At 44.8% G+C, this 20,982-nt stretch overlaps 1 protein-coding gene across 2 annotated transcripts in view; it reads left to right on the top strand.

Annotated features, from left to right (window-relative positions):
* Positions 1-20,982, top strand: part of arhgap46a (Rho GTPase activating protein 46a) — a 58,074-nt gene that overhangs the window by 14,206 nt on the left and 22,886 nt on the right. For both annotated transcript variants that reach the window (XM_080727423.1, XM_080727422.1), the window contains exon 2: positions 5,107-5,616. In XM_080727423.1, the coding sequence (XP_080583549.1) occupies positions 5,107-5,616 (510 nt within the window). The remainder of the gene's footprint in view (positions 1-5,106; positions 5,617-20,982) is intronic.

The raw sequence follows: 20,982 nt of genomic DNA, 5'->3' as shown, positions 1-20,982 counted from the left end.
GAGTGAGTTTGACACTGTTTAACGTTGTTTAATGCAATCAGATAGGGCTTTCTGTTTGGATGTAGGGGCTGTTTTTGCCACTCAGTAGGCGTTCCCGCTTAACTTCTGGGTATGATCATGATGATGTCACATACCCTCCATTATGTGAAGCATAGTCTCAATTCGCATAAATAAAACAACAACTGTAACCAACTACTCTAGTATCTCGGATTTTCCACCCAGCTTTTCCACAGTATAAATGATAAATGATCATGTCACACTGCATTAAAACATGTCTGTTTAAAACACGCCTGTAGTGGAGGTTTTTCATCTTACATAAGTACTCCCAGAGGTGATGTTCCCAGAATGTTTGGAACCTAGAACACCGGTCTGTCTTCCTGCTTATCTGCTGGTGTCAACAAAACCCAGCGGGCTTGATCCCAGCACTAACTGCTGTTTATTTACCCAGAAGGAAAGGTCCTTATGCAACTGCTCTACGCCCTCACAAGGTCATCCGTAGCACCTCTACATACATTGCGCATGTTTTGCACAGTTTTATTCCTACTTTGGTGTTTCTACTGCAAAGGTTAGTAGCTGTAGCAGTGCTGTCAGTTGATTTGAACGGCTGTGAGTGTGTGTGCAGTGCACGGCTGCTGTGAATAATCCGAGGTGTAACGCTGTCTTATACAATATGTTAACGGTAAACACATGACATGAATGGAATCCAGCATGGAGAGATCTGGTTTTCTGTGTGTGTGTGTGTGTGTGTGTGTGTGTGTGTGTGTGTGTGTGTGTGTGTGTGTGTGTGTGTGTGTGTGTGTGTGTGTGTGTGTGTGTGTGTGTGTGTGTGTGTGTGTGTGTGTGTGTGTGTGTGTGTGTGTGTGTGTGTGTGTGTGTGTGTGTGTGTGTGTGTGTGTGTGTGTTGTCTTTGTGTGTGTGTGTGTGTGTTGTCTTTGTGTGTGTGAATGCCTCTTTAGAATGCCGGCGGCAGCAATGGAATGAAAGCTTGTGTGTGTATTTGTGTGGGTACATTGACCACTTAGGCCTCTAATTTGAAAGCCCCATTATTTCAAGGCCTTCTTGCCAATTAAGCCATGGACTCAACCTAAATACATGTAAACGTTGTCATCTTCTTAGACAGTGATGCTACCCACAGGGCCTCACTATAAGAACCCTCTTTCAGAGTAGTCTTACGCCCGTTCAGAGTATCGTGGACTCCACAAAGTCCACATTGGCTTAAAGGGCTATAGAACACTTTGATAGCGGTTTGACTTGTGTAGTTACCTTGCCATAGTGTAACCCCAAATGTGGGCGAGATTCTTTTTTTCTTTTTTTTTTTTTTTTATCGATTAGAAATTCATCTTTCAAAACATGCTCCTCGTTGACTTACATATGGCAGAACCGCTCTGGAGCTCTCATTCAGTCTTCAACTTCCTGTTGATTTTACTATTTGAAGATCCGTGGATCCAAACCAGGTTTTCTTCCTAATAAGAATAGCTAAATCAATAGGAAGTTGTCATTTTTATTAAGAAAACAAACCGTACTGGGTTTGGTGGTGATGTTCTATATTGTCAGAATCAGCTTTCTTTGTTTCTGGGCTAAAAGAGCTCCTCCTGAGCCTCTTCGCTGTACAATGTAAGTCAATGAAGAGCATATTTTTCTTGCCCACCTTTGGAGTTACATCAAGGCAAGGTAACTACATATACACAACCCAAAACTCTGCCAAGTGTGCCCTTTAAAGAAAGCACTGTTTCTCAAATGGGGTGTACTGGGGTACTCAAGAAAATGCACCCAAAAAAGAAAAATAGAAGTAGGCCTATACATTATGTTGTGTTTAATGATGACACTTGGAGAAACGTGTTGTGAGCCTGATAGTTGCTAACCCAAATTACATGGTACCAGGCAACTGGGATGTGTGTGAATGATGTTTGAATACAAGTTATTGACATAAACTGGACTGAAATGTTATGGCCACAGCGTTGAAAATAAATCTGTTCAGGAGGCACTGTTTGAAACTCTCACTCCCTTTCTTATTTGCAACGTTATATTCTTGAAAGGGGGGGGGGGGTTATCATGGTATCATATACCACTAGTTATGTTTTTTTTTTAAGATTTGTTTTTGGGCTTTTTATGCCTTTATTTGACAGGACAGTAGACTGACAGGAAATGGGGAGAGAGATGGGGAATGACATGTGGCAAAGGTCGTCCGGATCGGGAATCGAACCGGCAACGCCAGCAGGCATCATAGCCTAGTATGTGGTATGCGTCTTGACCACTAGGCCAGCGGGCGCCCTATGGTTTTAATTGCAGTTGTATAAGGAAAACGTTGTTGTTGGATTCAAAAATCTGGCAAAAGCCTCTCAAGCCAAAAAAGATTGAGAAACACTGCTTTAAAGAACAGCCACTGATGAGAAAGTAATGAAAAAGTCACAAAATAATCTAGCACACTGACTGAATATAGACCAGCTCCAAAAACTAGAGTAAGTATAAAGTTCTCTCCTGCTTATTTCTTCTTAAAGAATGTGACATTAAAACCACAGAGTCATGTGGGCGGACTGGCTCCTGAGGACCGTAGCAGAGCTCTGTCTGTATATGACTGCTGTGAGTGACAGGGCCAGATGGCCTCCCAGTATTAGACCACTGACACACAGGGGGTGTGTCAGTGGGCTCCAGTTTCCCCTCCTCTCCGTGTGCTTTCCGTATTTACCTGGCTGTTGAAGGATAAAGGGGAGAGTCACTCTGGGCATAATGCTGGCTGCAGAGATGAGGCCATGTCCTCTTCCATCCTTCCTGATAGCCTTGCCCAGTAAAGTGCCACTCAAAGTAGAGATTACAGATCACAGATTGTTCCAAGCCGGTTCTGTAACCAAAACACAAACATGCATAACCCTGGCAGCCCCGGCTGGCCTGCACACTATGCTGCAATGCTGGTTCTATTCCTGGGTCTGGAGGGCAAGGCGCAAGGTTGCCCTGGCAAGCACACAGGACACGATTGTGGGTATTTGGTGGAATATGTGGGTAGGGTACAGTTGCCCATGCCGGGCATCGCGCCCTGCTCTCATCACCACGGGATGCTTGGACAGTGGGCTTGTGTCCCATACTGGCGGGAGAGAGGAAGCGAAGAGCTTCTCTGTCATGAGTAAGCTGGGAAAATAAACAGATTCCAAGGCATAATATGGTAAAACGCTAATCTCTGCCTTTAACCTTGTTCTTTCAAAGATAGTAGTAGGCCAGAGTTGGAATGGATGACGGCAAAAATGAAATGTCCACTCCCAACAACGCCAGACCCACAAGTGGTCGAGAGAAAGGGAGTGTTGTGATGTATTGGATACTTAAAAGTCCATTCTGAACATTTTTACTCTGCCTCTGTCTCTGTGTCCTGTTTGCTGTCCTCCCTCTATGCCTGCTGTAACTTACATGGTGCTTAGCACAGCGAAAGGCCTCACTCCGACTGTTCTAAATTGTTCTCCCACATGCATTGGTTGGCACAGTTAGGACGCCCTGCATTAGGGAAGTAGATCAAGGAGACATAATGGAGCCCTCTAAAAGATAGCATGACCTGGATATATATATCAGCGACATCTTTACCTCCAGCCCCAGCTGCTTTGTCACGCTTTTACTTTGACTCTAATATTATTGGTAGTACAGCACAAGGCCCAGGATTTGGGATGGTATCATTCGTTTGCAATCTATTTGAATCCCTCTAGAGACTTGATACACTGGTTGGTTCTGTACTTTGTCCGTACTTGTTGATTATTTTAAAACAATGCTAGTGCTACAGGAATACTAGGATGGTAGCATTCTGTTGCTAAAGATAGAGTATCAACTTTAAAAAGTACCGACTTACACCATAAAATGGCTGATCTACACATACTTTTTCACATGGACTTATGGACTTAAATATTTAATAAATACATTCTCAACAATCATTCTGTGTAACCTAATGACAGTTTTTGTTATTGTAGTAATTTCTGAAAAACATACAATGATTTTGCTATGTTCTTGAATTTTGTAGAGGCTTTGTCTGTTTGTATGTACGTAGTTACGTATGTCCACATTTGGCTCACTGGCTAAGCTTCACCGGACACTTAATGAAATAAACTCATAAAAAGCACCGCTCGTTTCACACTGGGTGTGGTTTTCTTTTACGTATCCCCCCCCCCCCCACACACACACACCTTATCTATAAGTGTATATCATGTATTTACTTTTTGAGCGGTGCAAACCGCTCCTATAAGTGGCTGTGCGTGTGTCCGTAGCCTTTTGACTCAGCGTTTTGCCATAGTAAAATGTGTGTGCGTAGCATCATGTTTGTCTAGTGATGTCATATGTTGTATGTCTGTAGCCTTTTTCCTCAGCGTTTTGCCATAGCAAAATGTGTGTGTGTCCGTAGCTGTGCGTGTGTCCGTAGCCTTTTTCCTCAGCGTTTTGTCATAGCAAAATGTGTGCGTAGCATCATGTTTGTCTAGTGATGTCATATGTCGTATGTCTGTAGCCTTTTTCCTCAGCGTTTTGCCATAGCAAAACGTGTGTGTGAAGCATAGCCTGTACATCCTAGACTCAAATCCTAGTCTGAAGATGTTATGCAAGCACGACCACCGCTCACTTCACATTTGGTGTGATTTTTTATTTATTTTTTGTCTCATGTGTGCTGTGCGTTAGTTTTGGTTAACCACTGTTTAAAGTGCCAATCGCTGTATGCTGGTTGAGTTAGTAGAACCATGAACGGATGGCTTCTCTTCAGGCCCCTCTGGTCTGGGCCCCTGCTCTGGCGCGGCTCCGGGTCCCTTGCTGAGTGTGTCCACCTGTCTCCTTGGTCAGGGAGCACTCACATAGCGCTGCTCCTGCTGCTCCGCTGTTAGGCGCCAAAGCGGTGACGTCATCGCGGCTGATCCAGACACGCACACAATGCATGTAGAGGGACACAAACACTTTGCACTTTGTCCATATGGACGGCCAGGCATTTCCATGCTCCTCAGCCTGCCGAACAGCGGGAGCTGTTTACAGCTTTTCTTCCTGATGACCAGTTGAGCATATAACGCTACCCTGTTGTGATTGTTTTTGCCAGTGTCTTTGTCTTAATTTATTTTAGCTGACGACAAAAATTGTTTCTTTCCTCTCATTCAGCTCTGATTGGGTGGAGATCCTGGAGCCCCGCTCTCGGGAGCGCATGTACGTCAACCTGGCCACCGGCGAGTGCGGCTGGGAGCCCCCGCTGGGCGCCCCCGTCCGCCAGGCCGACGGCAACCAGTGGTGGGAGCTCTTCGACCCCCACAGTGGCCGCTTCTACTACTACAACTCCTCCGGCCGCCGGACCGTCTGGCACCGGCCCCAGGGCGGAGACATAGTGCCCCTGTCCCAACTACAGGCCATGAAACGCTGCACCGAAGCCAAGCAGGCTCAGGCTGCGGGGGACTCCGACAGGCAGCACCACAGCAGCACCACGGGGAGCATAGGCAGCGTGGGAAGCCAGGGGCGCCAAACCCCGCTGGCCGAACCGGAGCGAGAGGCGACCGCTTCCAGAGCCCAGGAGACCGGCGAGAAGGAGACCGGTGACAGTGAGCTGGAGCTGTCGGCGGCAGACAGCAGGTCGCAGGGAGATGGCAGCAGCTCTGAGAGCAGCAAAGACTCACAGAGGTACGAACGTCTGAGACCTTAGGTTTTACAAACAGACCATGGTTTCGTCTGCTGTATTGCTGGGAATAGGGAATTGAGCCTAATTATTAAGGCAGGGGTCTTCAACGTTTTCAGGCCAAGGACCCCTTAGTTGAGCGAGAGATGAAGCAGGGAACCCCCACAACCTTTTCATAGATTCCATATAGTTTCATCGTTTGACAGCACAATCATCAGTGTATTTTGGATTCATGTAAATTTGTGTTTTCAGATATTTAACCACTTGAACCGTCAACATTTAATAAACTTGACCTTTCACTCTTTACTTGGTCTGCTCTTTTTTCCCCTCTACGCCAAACCTCTTTGCCGAAAATAGCTGATCTACAAGCTCACAACGCTTGTAGATCGGCTATTTTTGGCTAAAGTTCTCAGAATATGGTTCAAGTGGTTAATACCAGTAAGACTCCCTAATCGGGAGATAAGCGACCGTTGGTCGCTTATAGGCCAAAAGTTTGTTTTACCAATTATTACACTCTATGTGAACATTTACATCAACAAATCCCAAGTACTATGCAGAACGACCCATTTCAAGTTTTTAATGTACAACAATATTTAGAAAATAGGTCTACAAGCTCACAATGCTACGCATTGTCCTCGTCCCTTATATTCCCATAGGTTATATGGAGATCTCAGTGTTTGTCAGTCCTTGTTCATTTATGCCCATATATGGACATCTCTATATCTACTGTAACAGTCCTTGTCCCTTTATGCCCATATATGGAGATCTCTTAACTGTAAGTCCTTGTCCCTTTTATGCCCATATATGGATATTCCTGATGTCATCAGTATATGAACATATATGGGCTTTCTGATATGCCCATATATGGAGATCTCTTAACTGTAAGCCCTTGTCCCTTTTATGCCCATATATGGATATCCCTGATGTCATCCGTATATGCCCATATATGGGCTTTCTAATATGCCCATATATGGAGATCTCTGTATCTCCATATATGGGTATAAAAGGATACTTCAGGTCTGACATCAGGTTTGTTTATATTGGGTTGCTAGGTTTGACATCACAAACTCCATGGGCCATCTGACCTAGAAATCTATATTTGGGCATAGATGACTCATCGTGACCTCATCATGATTTCAATCGCTATAAAAGGACTCTGTGACATACACTCTCCACAGATAAAGCAGATAACCTACACATCACACAAAGTCTGCTCTTCCCTGGTGAGAATTGCCCCTTTATATAGGGCTTGTTTGTGTATTGTATGACATCACGCCACATCATCAGCTGTGGACTGTATGACATCACGCCACATCATCAGCTGTGGACTCTGTGATGTCAGAGTGATGCGTCACACGTCGACCGCACGTGTGACGTGCGGTCGACCGCACGTGTGACCGACGGACGGCCGGTGGAGGTTTTCATAGTAAACTGCTCCCTGACGGTCGCAATAAAAAAGGAGAAAAAAAGGTTTCTATCACACAAAGATTTGGAGGACCCCCTGTAGTAACTCTGAGGACCCTCTAGGGGTCCCGGACCCCCCTGTTGAAGACCCTTGTATTAAGGGATCTTATTACATGTGGAAATAAGGGGTTGGAAGGTGATATAGCCATCACATACATGTGGCACAGTGACTTGTAATGACTTTCAAATGCTTGGGCTATGAGAGCCTACTGGATTATTTTGACTTTTGACCAGTCAGGCTGATCTCCAGGCCGCCTTTTTGTGTTTTCATTCTCACTTATCTGAAACGATCCATAGGCCCCCGTATTTCCATAGCATGGGCTGTGAACCGTGCTCAACAATTTCAGCAAATCGCTACCAAATGGGAAGGCGGGCTCGCAGTCATATCGCAGGGCATAACATTTCCCCTCTTTGCGAGTGTTGCGTGGTGGAGCGGAGCCCCTAACAGTAAGTCATTCAAGAGACCCCATCATGTGCTCAGCGCTGTGGCCTAGTCTAAACCACCATATCTCCCTCCCAGTCAGATTCCAGGCATGCCACTTCTATTACCCCTGGCCCAGGGCCACCGGAGCTGTCTTTTAGTGTCCTTATTCTCGTCTTCATTCCGCCCTGGCACTTACGCTCATTTCATTTTCCTAAAACAACCCTAGAAGGCTGCTGGCCATTTATTAGAGACTACACTACCATTCTCTACACTACTCAATGACTAACTTAAACCAATGTTTCTCAAAGTGGATTCCAGGGACTCTGTGGGTCTAAATGGACCCATACAAGTCTGTAACTCTGACAGTGTACAAATGGAAGTTAAGGGGAGACCTTGAAATTTAAAAGTTTGAGAAACACTGACTTAAACCACCATGGACCTGGATCACGGCTGCATGACCTCTCAAGTCAGGGTTTTCTAAGAATTGCATCATGCATGTTGTGTGCAGACGCAGAACACATGAGAGACATGTGAGAGAGTGTCGCTGTCTTTGGTTAATAACACGAAGATCTGCCAGCCCTGCTGTTGCTGTCAGTTCTGCAGCTCCTCTACTTGGTTCCTTGCTTATCAGATTTTTTCAGATCTCCCCATTGACCCTGCCCCCAACCTCCTGGGATTACATGAAGGTAAATGGGGAAACTAATTGTTCAGCCCGGGCTGTTAGAGACCACTTCTGGAAGCTCTGTGCTTTAACCCCCAGGGTGTGGGAGTTCTAAACTCCATGTTCATCCCCATATGACTCAACCTTTCCAAAAGCTTCTCCTTCTCACTTCTCCCCAAAACACAATGGCCTGCTGTGTTGCTGAGATCAGGGCTCGAGGAGCATTTGAGCACTCAGTAGCTCGATACCGCACTCAGCCATATGGCCGCGCACATTTCCACCGGCTATCCTCTTTAGTGAGTAATTAGAAACCATCACGCAAGGCGGAGAGAAGCTGGAATGTGACAGCTCCAAATGCATGAAAACAAACTCAGTGGTCTCATGTTTGGGGTCAGGGAGGAACGGCGAGGAGATGTGCACTTCATTAGCCGTCCTACAGGCTTATTGATAATGACAGGAGTCAGTGGCTATGAGAATAAGGGTGAAAGATGGAACTGCTGGGAGTTGGTTAGGACTAGGAGGAGTACCAAAAGGTTCCGACGGGGTCTTAATTGTATGGACCCAGCCAGAACTAAAGTGTTGTGAGTCTTCCAGAAAGTTTTTGTCCTCTTAGATTTCTTTACTGTCTCCAAGTTTCAAATTTGTAGTTTTTTCACAAGGTAAAGCCCTGCTTCAGCATACAAGGCAAAGCTACAAGCACACAACGGTGTTGTGTGCTTGTAGATCGGCTGTTTTCACTAGTTTCAATCATTTTTTAAATGATGAATTCAAAACTAACGGTTTTGGACATACAAGGATTTCACCCGACAACGACGATTTACTGGAGGTGTTTTAGTGCTTGTTTTTGGTCATAGCATTTTCATTTCTCTTTTTTAAGTTTCTCTATTTCTATGGTGTTTCTATTTTCATACATTTTTGATTTCCTCTGTTATTTTAAACAATTCCTGGCAAGATAATGTATTCCCATATTTTCCTTACATTTTACCTTACATTTCTTTTTACAGAACTAGTGGGAACATATTTAGCATCTGAATGTTTTTAAAAACACACTAAAACAACAATAGCGCTCTTTGTGTAAAAATGGGACATTCCCATTTGTTCCATTGCTGGTTCCCTTTTGTTTTCGCTCTATAAATAAATCAGAGGAGTGGTCATAATAGGTGGACAGGTTTCCAAAGTTTCCAACGACAGACCATCTGTGTTATCTTGGATGAGTCATCTTCCCTTCTCGCTCTTTGTAACGGCAAAGGCTCATATCTGTCTTAACGTGTGTAAGAGCAGGGAGTGTACTGTGTGTGTGTGTGTGTGTGTGTGTGTGTGTGTGTGTGTGTGTGTGTGTGTGTGTGTGCGTGTGCGTGCACGTGTGTACGCGCATGTCCAAAGCTGTTACTCATTGGCCAAGTCTTATCACATGTCCTGGGAATTTCTGGTTATTTTGAGCCTGTGGGGCTCATCAGGAAAATACCTTGTTCTCCAGAGGTAAACAACTGTGTCACATGTGGCTGTGGGTCCAGGGAACAGAGGCGCACTGATCTGTTTGCATGATGTGGTGCTGAAAGGTGGAACTGATCATCCAGTTAGTAACATCTGTACTGTATTTCACCTTTGTGTGTGCGCGCGCGCACTGGCGTCACAAGGGGGGGGGGGGGGGGAAGTGGGACTGAGTTACTAGGGCCCAAGGTGGATGGGCCTTAAAGGGCCACTTCACCTCTGGGACAACCCGATATTATTTTATTGTTGTTTGGGACACGATCAACACAATCCTGAGTTATTTTTTGTGTTCAATCTGTTTTTTGAGATATTTTAGTATTTCAGCATGTACTAGTGATTGTTTGGGACACGATCAACACAATCCTGAGTTATTTTTTGTGTTCAATCTGTTTTTTGAGATATTTTAGTATTTCAGCATGTACTAGTGATGCATTTTGCATCATATGATGCAAAACGCATCACTGATGATGCAAAATGCATCACTAGTACATGCTGAAATACCAAAATATCTAAAAACACAGATTGAACACAAAAAATAACTCAGGATTGTGTTGATCATGTCCCAAACAACAATACAATAAGATAGGGTTGTCCCAGAGGTGAAGTGGGCCTTTAATTATTTTATACTTATGTACAAGCTCACAGCACGGCACAGAGTGCCGCTTTGCGAGGTTGTAGATCTGCTATTTTTTAATTGTCATGAAAATGGGTGCAGATCTTTTAGTTTGTAACTGAAATTTTGCTTCTGGGGCGTCCCTGGAACTAAATATTTTGAGATGGGGGTCCGTGGCCAAATACATATCACGTTGGGGGTCCTTCAGATGAAAAAGTTTGAGCACCATGCACTGACATAGAAACATAGGTTTTTCCAAAACCCTTAGAAGGATTTGAAAGGCATTTATAGAATCGGGTAAAAAATATTCAAAGAGCGCAAATTTTCAAGCTCGCACTATTATCTGCTATTTTTCAATAGTTAAAGCACAAAATAGTGCGTAATAATGCGTTCCCAGTCTAAATAGGTTAAACCCCCTCCCCCTTGAAGAACATTCATGGGGAGCCCGCAGTGAATACTACTTGTACCCGGGGCCCAGAATTTGGTGCGACACCCCTGTGTGTGTGCGCGTGCGCATGTGTGGCATTACTACATGGGTCATCTTCCACGTAACATCTGCATGATATTTCACCATAGATAACCTGCGGCATATGTGTGAGTGTGAACCACATGCCTGCGTGCCCATGCCCTCTGTGTGTGTGGGCCGCCTTCCAAACTACTTTGAAATTAGAGCAGATAGTTTGTGTTTGAGTGGATGTTTACTGCCTGCGGAGAGCTCATGACAGCGCGGCAGCACGGCAACCCAGAAATCACCCAAAGTGGTTCACGTGAGGGTCACAGCACTCCATTGTCCTGTGGGTTGGTCTAAGGGGTCATAATGGTCCACTAGGAGGAAGAAAAGCCCCTTAGTTAAGCCCATTTGTCCCCGGGGTCAACTGGGGAGCTTTCTCCAGCAGGAAGTCGTAGTTATGCTGCTGAATAGACAACGCCAAATGACTAGTATGTGCCCTCTCATTTAAGCCTGTAATGATACAGCGTCGCTCTGAAGCCTGACTGCATTCAGTCCGAGGCAGTCAGGCTGACATGACATCAAACTCTTAGAACTTGTTGTTCCGCATCGTTAGCCAGTTTCTTTAACATGTACAGACTCCCAATTGAGAGATTGCTGTTTAACCTTTTGCTGACGCTGATATTTCATTGCCTAATGTGAAACCTCCCTCTTTAGTCGTGAGGTGATTTGAATTGAAAGTGGAGATCTTTTTAAAATGTTACAAAGGTTTTTAAAGGCAACTGTGACTAGGGCTGTCACGATTATGGCATTTTACATGACGATTAATTGTCACTCAAATTTAATTTAACGATTTAATTGTGTTTTTGTCGCTGACAATTACATTACTGTTTGGCTTGTTGGCTTTGAAGTTGCACGTGGTAGATATGACACATAACCTAAATATAGAAAGAAATTATCACATAATTTGACAACTTCATACTTAAAAAATAACATTGATAGTGGAAATAGCCGTTGTGAGCTTGTAGATCTGCTATTTCCACTATTTTTCAACATGGAAACGATTATGACGATTATGACAAATAATCACGATTATGTCAAATAATTGCGATTAGGCGATTATGTAATAATTGTGACAGCCCTAACTGTGACAGTTGTCACAGGGGCTATGGCTAGCTAAAGAAAAGGGGTATTGTATCATCCCGGAAGGGGAAATTGTCTTACTCAGGGACTCTTTGATATAGACTGGCCGGGTCGGGGGGCAAACTGGTGACCTTCTATTTCGTCGTTGTCGGGTGGAAACCTTGTATGTCCAAAACCGTTTGTTTTGCATTTATAATTTTAAAAATGATTAAACTAGTGAAAACAGCCAATCTACAAGCACACAACGTGCTTGTAGATCAGCTGTTTTCACTACTTTTGTGCAACGGCCTTGTATGGTGAAGCAGTGCTTTTACTTTGCGAGAAAAATAAAAGTACAAATTTGAAACTTGGAGATACAAGGTTTATGCCCGACAGTGACGATTTGCAAGACGGCCTCTCCACCCACCCATAACCATTCAGTTATGGCCGCCCTAAATGAGCTGCAGGCTCATATCCAAGCCTAGTATCGTGTTTGTACATACAAGGACATAAGTAGAATCATAAATAATTCATGATTCATAATTCACTCTAACACGTGTCCCTTTCACCTTAGGATCGCTGTTTAACTAAGTATTTATTTAGTCTGGAGAGTTCAAAGAAGTCCCCCCCCCCACAAATAAGAACATAAACAAAAATGTGTTGAGGTTTCCTCGATGTGACTGTCACTCTGTGAGTCATCTAGGAGAAATGGCCGCCGAATTGATTTAGGAAATGATGAGTCTCGTAAGGGTAGACTGACTTTGGAGGTTTTCAATGAGTCACACAATGACATGTTTATAGGGGCGAGCACAAGCCTCTGCACACTTTCATCTCCCATGCACCACTCTCAGGACCCAGCAGCGACGTTTTACACACACTGGAAATACTATGGCTTGTTTTATCTCTGTGCTCCAAGCATGGTAAGCTCATTTCTCGTCTCTCTCCAGATGGTGTTTTAGGACTGCACTTAATGATATAGGCGGGGGTGTTTTTTTTTCCCTTTACAATGAAAAAGTTACTCTTTTAAACTTGGGATGTAGTTACATTACCTCAGTTCTTTTTGGTCCAGTGAGTGACATCGTCCCCATTTCTTATAGCTATGTATGTCGACTTTTCACTTTCTCTTGTTGTAAATGCTGAGTTTATAGCGCTGTGTAGACGCTGATTACAGAGCTACGTTTTTATGTGTCTTCTTAATTAGAGTAGTGCATACAAAACCTCTTTTCTTTTTGTTTTATTTTGATAGCATGGCATTCTCTCTTTTAAAAAATACAATTCCACTAGCTTTCCTTAACCACTTGAACCCTATAGCTTCCCTATTGTGGAGTGAATAATATTGGTGAAAATAGATCGGCTATTGTTGGCGAGTTTTGGTGTAGAGTTGAGGGACAAAATGAGGGGGCCATACAAATTGAACAGAGTCTTCATTATTGGAAAGACCTGTGAAGGACGTAAGGAAGAGGCCCAATTTCTTTCCAACATGGCTTCTGTGCAAGGGAGCCTCAGCCTACTGAAACTCATGATTTTGCAGCCATCATTCTTTCTTTCCTTTGAGAATACTTTATATCATTGCGACCGTCAGGTCGCAGTTACTATCAAAACTCCACCGGCTGTCTGTCAGTCAGTCAGTCAGTCTGTCTGTCAGTCTGTCCGTCACATCACACTTTTCCCCTACTCATATCGCCGCCACCATTGCCCCTATCCATGCCAAACCTTTTGCACACACACTCCTTGGCTGCCAAACCACAACCCCCACCCCTCATTTCTCACACGAGGCCGATTCTTGCAAAAGACATTCTTGGACACTGCTCCTACAGAAAATATTGCAAAGTGGTACACAGTATGGCTATAGTCATGTCATCAACATGGATCTGTCCCATTTAGCGCCACCAACAGGCCGTTCTTTGTCTAACACATTTTTGGACACTGCATGTGACCTGACGGGCGCTTATCTCCCGATTAGGGAGTCTTACTGGTGGTAACTGAGGAAGAGCTTTCTAATATGATCTGCCTGTCAGATTACACACAGACGAACGATGCGTACACACATGTTCATGTTTCAGAGCTGTGTCTCTTTCCTTCACTTTCACTCTGGCCCCCTGAGTAACGACAAGCAGGGCTCCCTGTGGTCAACCCTTCTGGCCCGGGCCCAGTGCTGCAGGCAGGGTGGGTCTGCAGGGCTCCCTGTGGTCAACCCTTCTGGCCCGGGGCCCAGTGCTGCAGGCAGGGTGGGTCTGCGGGTGCCACAGATATGTACAGCTGGTAGACATCTTGGCTCAGCGGAGGGAGGCCACGATGGTTCAGCTGTTCAGGACAGCTGGCTCTCTCTCAACCTTGTAGGTGTCTTTAAGTTACAGGCATTATAGGGGGCCTATCGTTGTCGTTGAAACCTCATCCTTTCAAGTTGCACCTTTGGTGTTTTTTTTTTTCCCCGTTTTTTTTTTGCACGGCGGTTTGTTCAGCAAGATAAATAGAATTTTGAACACTGCTGAAGTGGCCACGGCATAGTAATGTCTGTAGAAAATCCTCCTTTGTCTTCTCGGCTTCCTTCCTTCTTACGCAGATCTCCCTCGTCCCATTGGTCCTCACTCGGGTTGTGATTGTGAAGCCAGAGTCCGTGTGACCTCATTTCCTCTTCCCATCCTGCAGATGATGATGGTATTAATAACCCCCTGTTTTTCAGAGCAAAGTTAGTCCCAGAGGAAGGAGGCGGTATATTTAAGAACCTCCAAATCCATATTTTATCTGCCCAAATGACTCAGCTGATGACTTTTCCAACAATGGTTACCTCAGGAAGGAAAGAAACAGTGGAAAATCCATGCATGTTAATTGAAGTTAAATTAACACACAGGATTCCGTTGCTAAGGAAAATGACACCACATCTGCTAGTAGCATAGCCCCCATAGTTGCATATATTTAGTCGGCTATTGAGACCGTCTGACCACAGTGATATTCAGAACGGCGGCGGAGGTATCCGGGCCATTGGTCATGGGCGTGAGACACCCAAGCTGCTGAGACTAATGGAAATTTGCTGACCGTTAAGTTGATTTGCTGCCTCATGGGCCAATCGAATTACCCAGTTGGGGCTCCAAAGGACACTAACTTCATTTTATCTTCCATTTCCCTTTGGTCCTGCGAGTCCCAAGTCGTGCTAGCTATCTTCCTAGGTTCTTTAGGAATGTGCGTGTCGTGTTGTGTGTGTGTCTGTGTGTGTGTGTGTGGACACGGGTGAATGGCTGATCTGGAGATGATCACTTTGTAAACATGCGAGAAATCCTGAAAAATGCGGGGTCTCTCTCTTGTTTGTCTTCAGTTCATGGTAATTATGTCTTTTCACAAACCCTGTGAGAGCAAAATGATGCCGTATTATCCCTCCTTTTGCAAACAGAAGATAAATGCCTGACAGACAGGTAGGCATGCTAGCACAGCATCAAGCAACACACGCCCTTGTTAAACAACTTTCTTCACGATTGGAGCAGAGCAAACACGGTGGTGTGTCAGCACATAACCGTGGGTTACATAAGAGACGACCTCTTCTCCGCCTCTGATTTGATTGTTGAGGACGGTTCCTCTCTCTCTCTCCTTCCCTCTGTTTTTATGCTCCCCTCCCTCACTCCCCCGACCCTCAACCCCACTGCTGCTGTTTAGAGGGCCGTCTCCGGGACGATGGCACAGCAATGCATTGTGTGAGGCTCCACACACACACACACACACACACACACCGCACACACACACACCGCGCACACACACACACACACACACACACACACACACACACACGCCCTAGAGGCCTCTGAACGACGAGCCCCGAGGAATGCCAGCCTTCCCGCTCATTCCCTCTCCGCACTCTCCCACGACTAATCCCCCCCTTCTTCTCATTTACACACACATTCCCATCCTCTCTCTCTGTCAGTCTCACTAGCTCTGTTCTCTCTTTCTCTCGTCCTCATTGGTCTTTTCATCCTCATTTTCGTCTTTGTCTCTCTTTGTCCCTCTCTCTCTTTTGGTTGGGGTTTGTAAGTTTGTACTTTACTTTTTTGTTTGGTTGACCCGGGGTTCTGTAATATGTGAGTGTTGTTCTAGCGGTGTAATGGGATTAGGCAGATTTGCAGTGTGTGAGACCCAAGACAGTGTACAGCCTTTGCTGTTGGAGTTGGCCACTGTCCCCCCCATGTGATCGTGATAATCATCTCATCGCGTCTGCTCTCTCGCTCTGCTGCTGACACACACCATAATGTGTGGATGCCGGAGGGCCTGAACAACACACTAGCCCTGCCCCAGCCTGGCTGGGACAATGACAAACAACAGAGACAAAGCCCAATGAAATCCCTATCTCTCAATGCTCGGAGCTGGACTCAGCAGAGTGCCTTCTCAGGCCCCTGAATGAGTTCCATTTCAGCCCCATCCACAGGATAGGGTTTCCTTTTGTTTGTTTTTGGCCATAAAAACAGTCCTGATGTCATTCGGCATGAATATGAAGAGGACATGTAGTAATGATTCTCAAACTTATAACTCTCAGAGTTACCATTTATTTAGCTGGGGACCCCCTGGAATCCCCTCAAGCAAGGACCCTGGGGGTCCGCAGACCCCACTTTGAGAAGAATTTGTGTATCGTCGTTGTCGGGTGGAAACCTTGTATCTCCAAAACCGTTCGTTTTGTATTTATCATTTTAAAAACGTTTTAAACTAGTGAAAACAGATGATCTACAAGCACACAACGCCTCGCACCGCGAGGCATTGTGTGCTTGTAGATCTGCTGTTTTCACTAGTCTTGTGCGACAGTCTTGACAGTCTATGATGAAGCAGGGCTTTACTTTATGAAAAAACATACACATTTGAAACTTGGAGATACGAGGTTTCTGCCCAACAGTGACGATATAGTCAGACATGACCAGTTTATATACATAGGTCTACTGTATATAGTGTCTCATTTCTCCCATTGTGTCCCGAATAGACAATATGTAGACTCTGCCGTTTTCACCGTTCCACATACTAAGAGATTAGCGGCCTAAGAAAGTAGAATTTTCTCATCTATGAAGCCAAGATTTTTATGAGGCTTGATATTATATAAGCTTGATATAAGCTCCATAAGCATCATGGATTAGTTCCGTGCTTCCGGCCGCCGTGCAGTACATGAACATTACATTCGGCATTTCCTGTTTGTGCTGTATAGGGAAGCCCTCGCTCCGCCCCCTCCACATGGGCCTCTTTGGACAGGAAGTAGTGGTCAGTACACGTTCAGGGTCACTCCTCGTTAAAGTACACCACTCACGCAAAACAACACTCACCGTTCTCAAAAAGTTTTTCGTTTGCTTTTTTTTGTCTGGCAGTTGAATTAATTCAGATTTTCACGAGCGGAAGGCTTTTTATTTGCTCATGCATAATGGGAGCGGTATGCGACTGTTGTGGTTTGCGTTGTGTGGTCCCTCTCCTGTGTTCCTCTGCCGCTTAATTATCAGAGGAGCCTTGATGTTGGGTTGCAAACGGTTTCCTGTCGTAACAGTCCAATGCTAAACAGTGGGCCGCAGTGAGCCTAGAATTGTTTTGTGGTGTTTGTCTGCAGTTGGTGTTGAGGTGACATCATCCCCCCCCCCCCCCCCCCCCCCCCGCCTGCTCCCGACGAGATGTAAGTGAGAAAACTCTCAGTGTTTCAAAGAGCACAAAGAGTGGTTGCTCGTTCACAGCTGCCCTCCATCAACCCCCCCCCCCCTCCCCAACTACCCATACAGTCACAGACACTTACAATTCAATTCATTTAGGCCCTTATTACACGGAGGCGCTGCCGATCTCATTTTGGATTCGTTTTCAAAATGAGATCGCCTTTACACCTCGCATTGGCTCATATTGTCTGCATTTACACGGAACGCACCATGTAATGCAAAATGCTGTAGTTCATATGCCCGGCCTACAGGTGGCACTGGAAAACCAGTAAAAAGAAGAGAATGTATATTATTTTGCAAATTTTACTCAAGTTAATCAATGCAGATTTGTATCAATAATTTTACCATTGAGAGTAGTTATAATTGGGGATCTTTGAAATTAAAATGGTTAAATTTCATTTAATTTCAATTCAATTCAATTCAATTCAATTCAATTCAATTCAATTCAATTCCATTCAATTCAATGTGCTTTATTGGCATGAGAAAAGATGTGTTGTCATTGCCAACGCAAAAGTGGAACAATACAATCAAAACAAAATGATGTGTGTACAATTGAAAGGGAATAGAAATGGTGTGTACTGTACACAGAGTGTTTCAAAGAGCACAAAGAGTGGTTGCTCGTTCACAGCTGCCCTCCATCAACCCCCCCCCCCCTCCCCAACTACCCATACAGTCACAGACACTTACAATTCAATTCATTTAGGCCCTTATTACACGGAGGCGCTGCCGATCTCATTTTGGATTCGTTTTCAAAATGAGATCGCCTTTACACCTCGCATTGGCTCATATTGTCTGCATTTACACGGAACGCACCATGTAATGCAAAATGCTGTAGTTCATATGCCCGGCCTACAGGTGGCACTGGAAAACCAGTAAAAAGAAGAGAATGTATATTATTTTGCAAATTTTACTCAAGTTAATCAATGCAGATTTGTATCAATAATTTTACCATTGAGAGTAGTTATAATTGGGGATCTTTGAAATTAAAATGGTTAAATTTCATTTAATTTCAATTCAATTCAATTCAATTCAATTCAATTCAATTCAATTCCATTCAATTCAATGTGCTTTATTGGCATGAGAAAAGATGTGTTGTCATTGCCAACGCAAAAGTGGAACAATACAATCAAAACAAAATGATGTGTGTACAATTGAAAGGGAATAGAAATGGTGTGTACTGTACACAGAGCTTTTGCATTGCAGCAAGGTTAGTTTTGTGCACAAATAGCAGGGTTTGTTTTCTTCAAAAGTGTTTAACGGTAATTGCTCTGTTTGTATGTGCAGTGTTTCTTCAAATTACAATGTACCCAGACATTATGCGTACACTCCCCCAACCCCCCTCCCCCTTAGTTACTAAACAATAGCAGTGAATCCAGCTCCCCTTCTTCACACGCAGGTAATGTGTGTGCGTGTGTGTGCCGGACAATAAAATGGTTCGACTAGGGCAGGGGTCTTCACAGGGGGTCCGGAACCCCTAGGGGGTCCTCAGAGTTACCTCAGGGGGTCCTCTAAATACATCTTTGTGTGATAGAAGATTTTTTTCTCCTTTTTTATATTAACCACTTGAAAACCCTAGCGTCCATATTCTGAGAACTTTAGCCAAAAATAGCAGTTCTACAAGCTCACAACGCCTCGCTATTTTCGGCAAAGAGGTTTGGTATAGAGTAGACTGTAGAGGACAAAAAGAGCAGACTAAGTACATAGAGAAAGGTCAAGTTTATTACTATTGACGGTTCAAGTGTTTAAATATCTGAAAACACAAATTGACATGAAACTACAGATGATTGTGCCGTCAAACGATGAAACTGTATGGTATCTATGGGTTGTGGGGGTCCCTGCTTCATCTCTCTCTCAACTAAGGGATCCTTGGCCTGAAAACGTTGAAGACCTCTGAACTAGGGTATATTTTGTCACTGCGTCTGAGGAAAAAGGCGACGATCTGGAGCATTCCCAACGCCGACAGCGGTTGAGGCAGTCTGTCTTGGTCCCGTGCCAGGTGGCTGAGGCCCAGCTGTTTATAGGCCGTGCCTGGAATGGATGCCATATCTGTAGGGCCGTTTGAAGACAAGAGTGGCTGTTTACATTCAAACCACCGAGGTAGCGTGACTCACTTATAAAGGAGAAAGGGAGGGGGGGTTGGGGGGGTGTAAAGGAGAGGGAGGGAGAAATGTTACGCTCTAGCTTTGGGGAGTAAAAGGAAGTTTGCGTTGGTTGTCGGGACCTCAGGGGAATTATTAAAGTATTGTTCCAGAGAGATGCAGGGACATTCGCAGGGGGGGGGGGGGGGGGTGGGGGGGGGGGGCACTCCGCCTCCTTTTCCTTTTCCTCTTTCCTTCTTTTCCTGCCCTACAGTCCACTTTTCCACGAAGTCATGGAGCTTAGCGGGGAAGGGAAGCCTTTGAACGGTTTAGTTTGAGCCTCTGCACGGTAGATATGTGTTGATGTTTGGATGAACCGAGGACAGAAGGTGATCAGCTTTGATCTAGTCTAATTACCCTGCTGAAAGCTAAGTAAAGGGAATAGAGGAAGAGGAAGGTAAGTCCCTGGGCCTGGGCTGTGCACTTGTTTATCTGCGCTCACAAAGCATGGTTCGACCGTTGATCATTATAGAGAATATCCGCTTGACCTTGGGTACACCATGTATATGTCAGTCATAATAGTCAGTTGTAGGTGTGTGTGTGTGTGTGTGTGTGTGTGTGTGTGTGTGTGTGTGTGTGTGTGTGTGTGTGTGTGTGTGTGTGTGTGTGTGTGTGTGTGTGTGTGTGTGTGTGTGTGTGTGTGTGTGTGTGTGTGTGTGTGTGTGTGTGTGTGTGTGTGTGTGTGTCTAGCTATACTTATGGGGACTAAACGCATGTTCACACAGTCACCTGCAGGGGACCTCTGACAGTGTGGGGACAAAATAGTAGGTCCCCACAACGGTTAGGGGTTATGTTGACTGTCCCCACAAGTGATGTGTGTATATATATATATATATATATATATATATATATATATATATATATATATATATATATATATAGTGTTGAGTGTGTGTGTGTGTGTGTGTGTGTGTGTGTGTGTGTGTGTGTGTGTGTGTGTGTGTGTGTGTGTGTGTGTGTGTGTGTGTGTGTGTGTGTGTGTCTGCGTGTGTGTGTGTGTGTGTGTGTGTGTGTGTGTGTGTCTGCGTGTGTGTGTGTCTGCGTGTGCGCGTGCGTGTGCGCACGCACACATGTGTGTTAATGCCTGCTTTCAACTATACTTCTCAGTTCGAGAGGACAAGTGTTTGATCAACGGAGGGCTGGAAAAGTCTTGATTTCAGGGGATGATTATGAGGCTGGGAGTGGAGTGAGGTGCAACAGAGCGTAGCGGTGTGACCAGATTAATGACAGATTATTTTCTGCTGCTGTCAGGATTAGCATTGTTGCCAGAGGATCTGAAGCTGGAAGTTGGGAGGCATTAAGCTCTATCTGTGGCCTTGTGAAGAGTGAGACAGTAAAACAACTGTAACT

The sequence above is a fragment of the Nannobrachium achirus genome (genome assembly GCF_963921795.1).
Source record: "Nannobrachium achirus genome assembly, chromosome: 6".
Taxonomy (NCBI): Eukaryota; Metazoa; Chordata; class Actinopteri; order Myctophiformes; family Myctophidae; genus Nannobrachium; species Nannobrachium achirus.
Note: the sequence above shows the minus strand (reverse complement) of the source record. Positions and strands in the feature narration are given on the sequence as shown.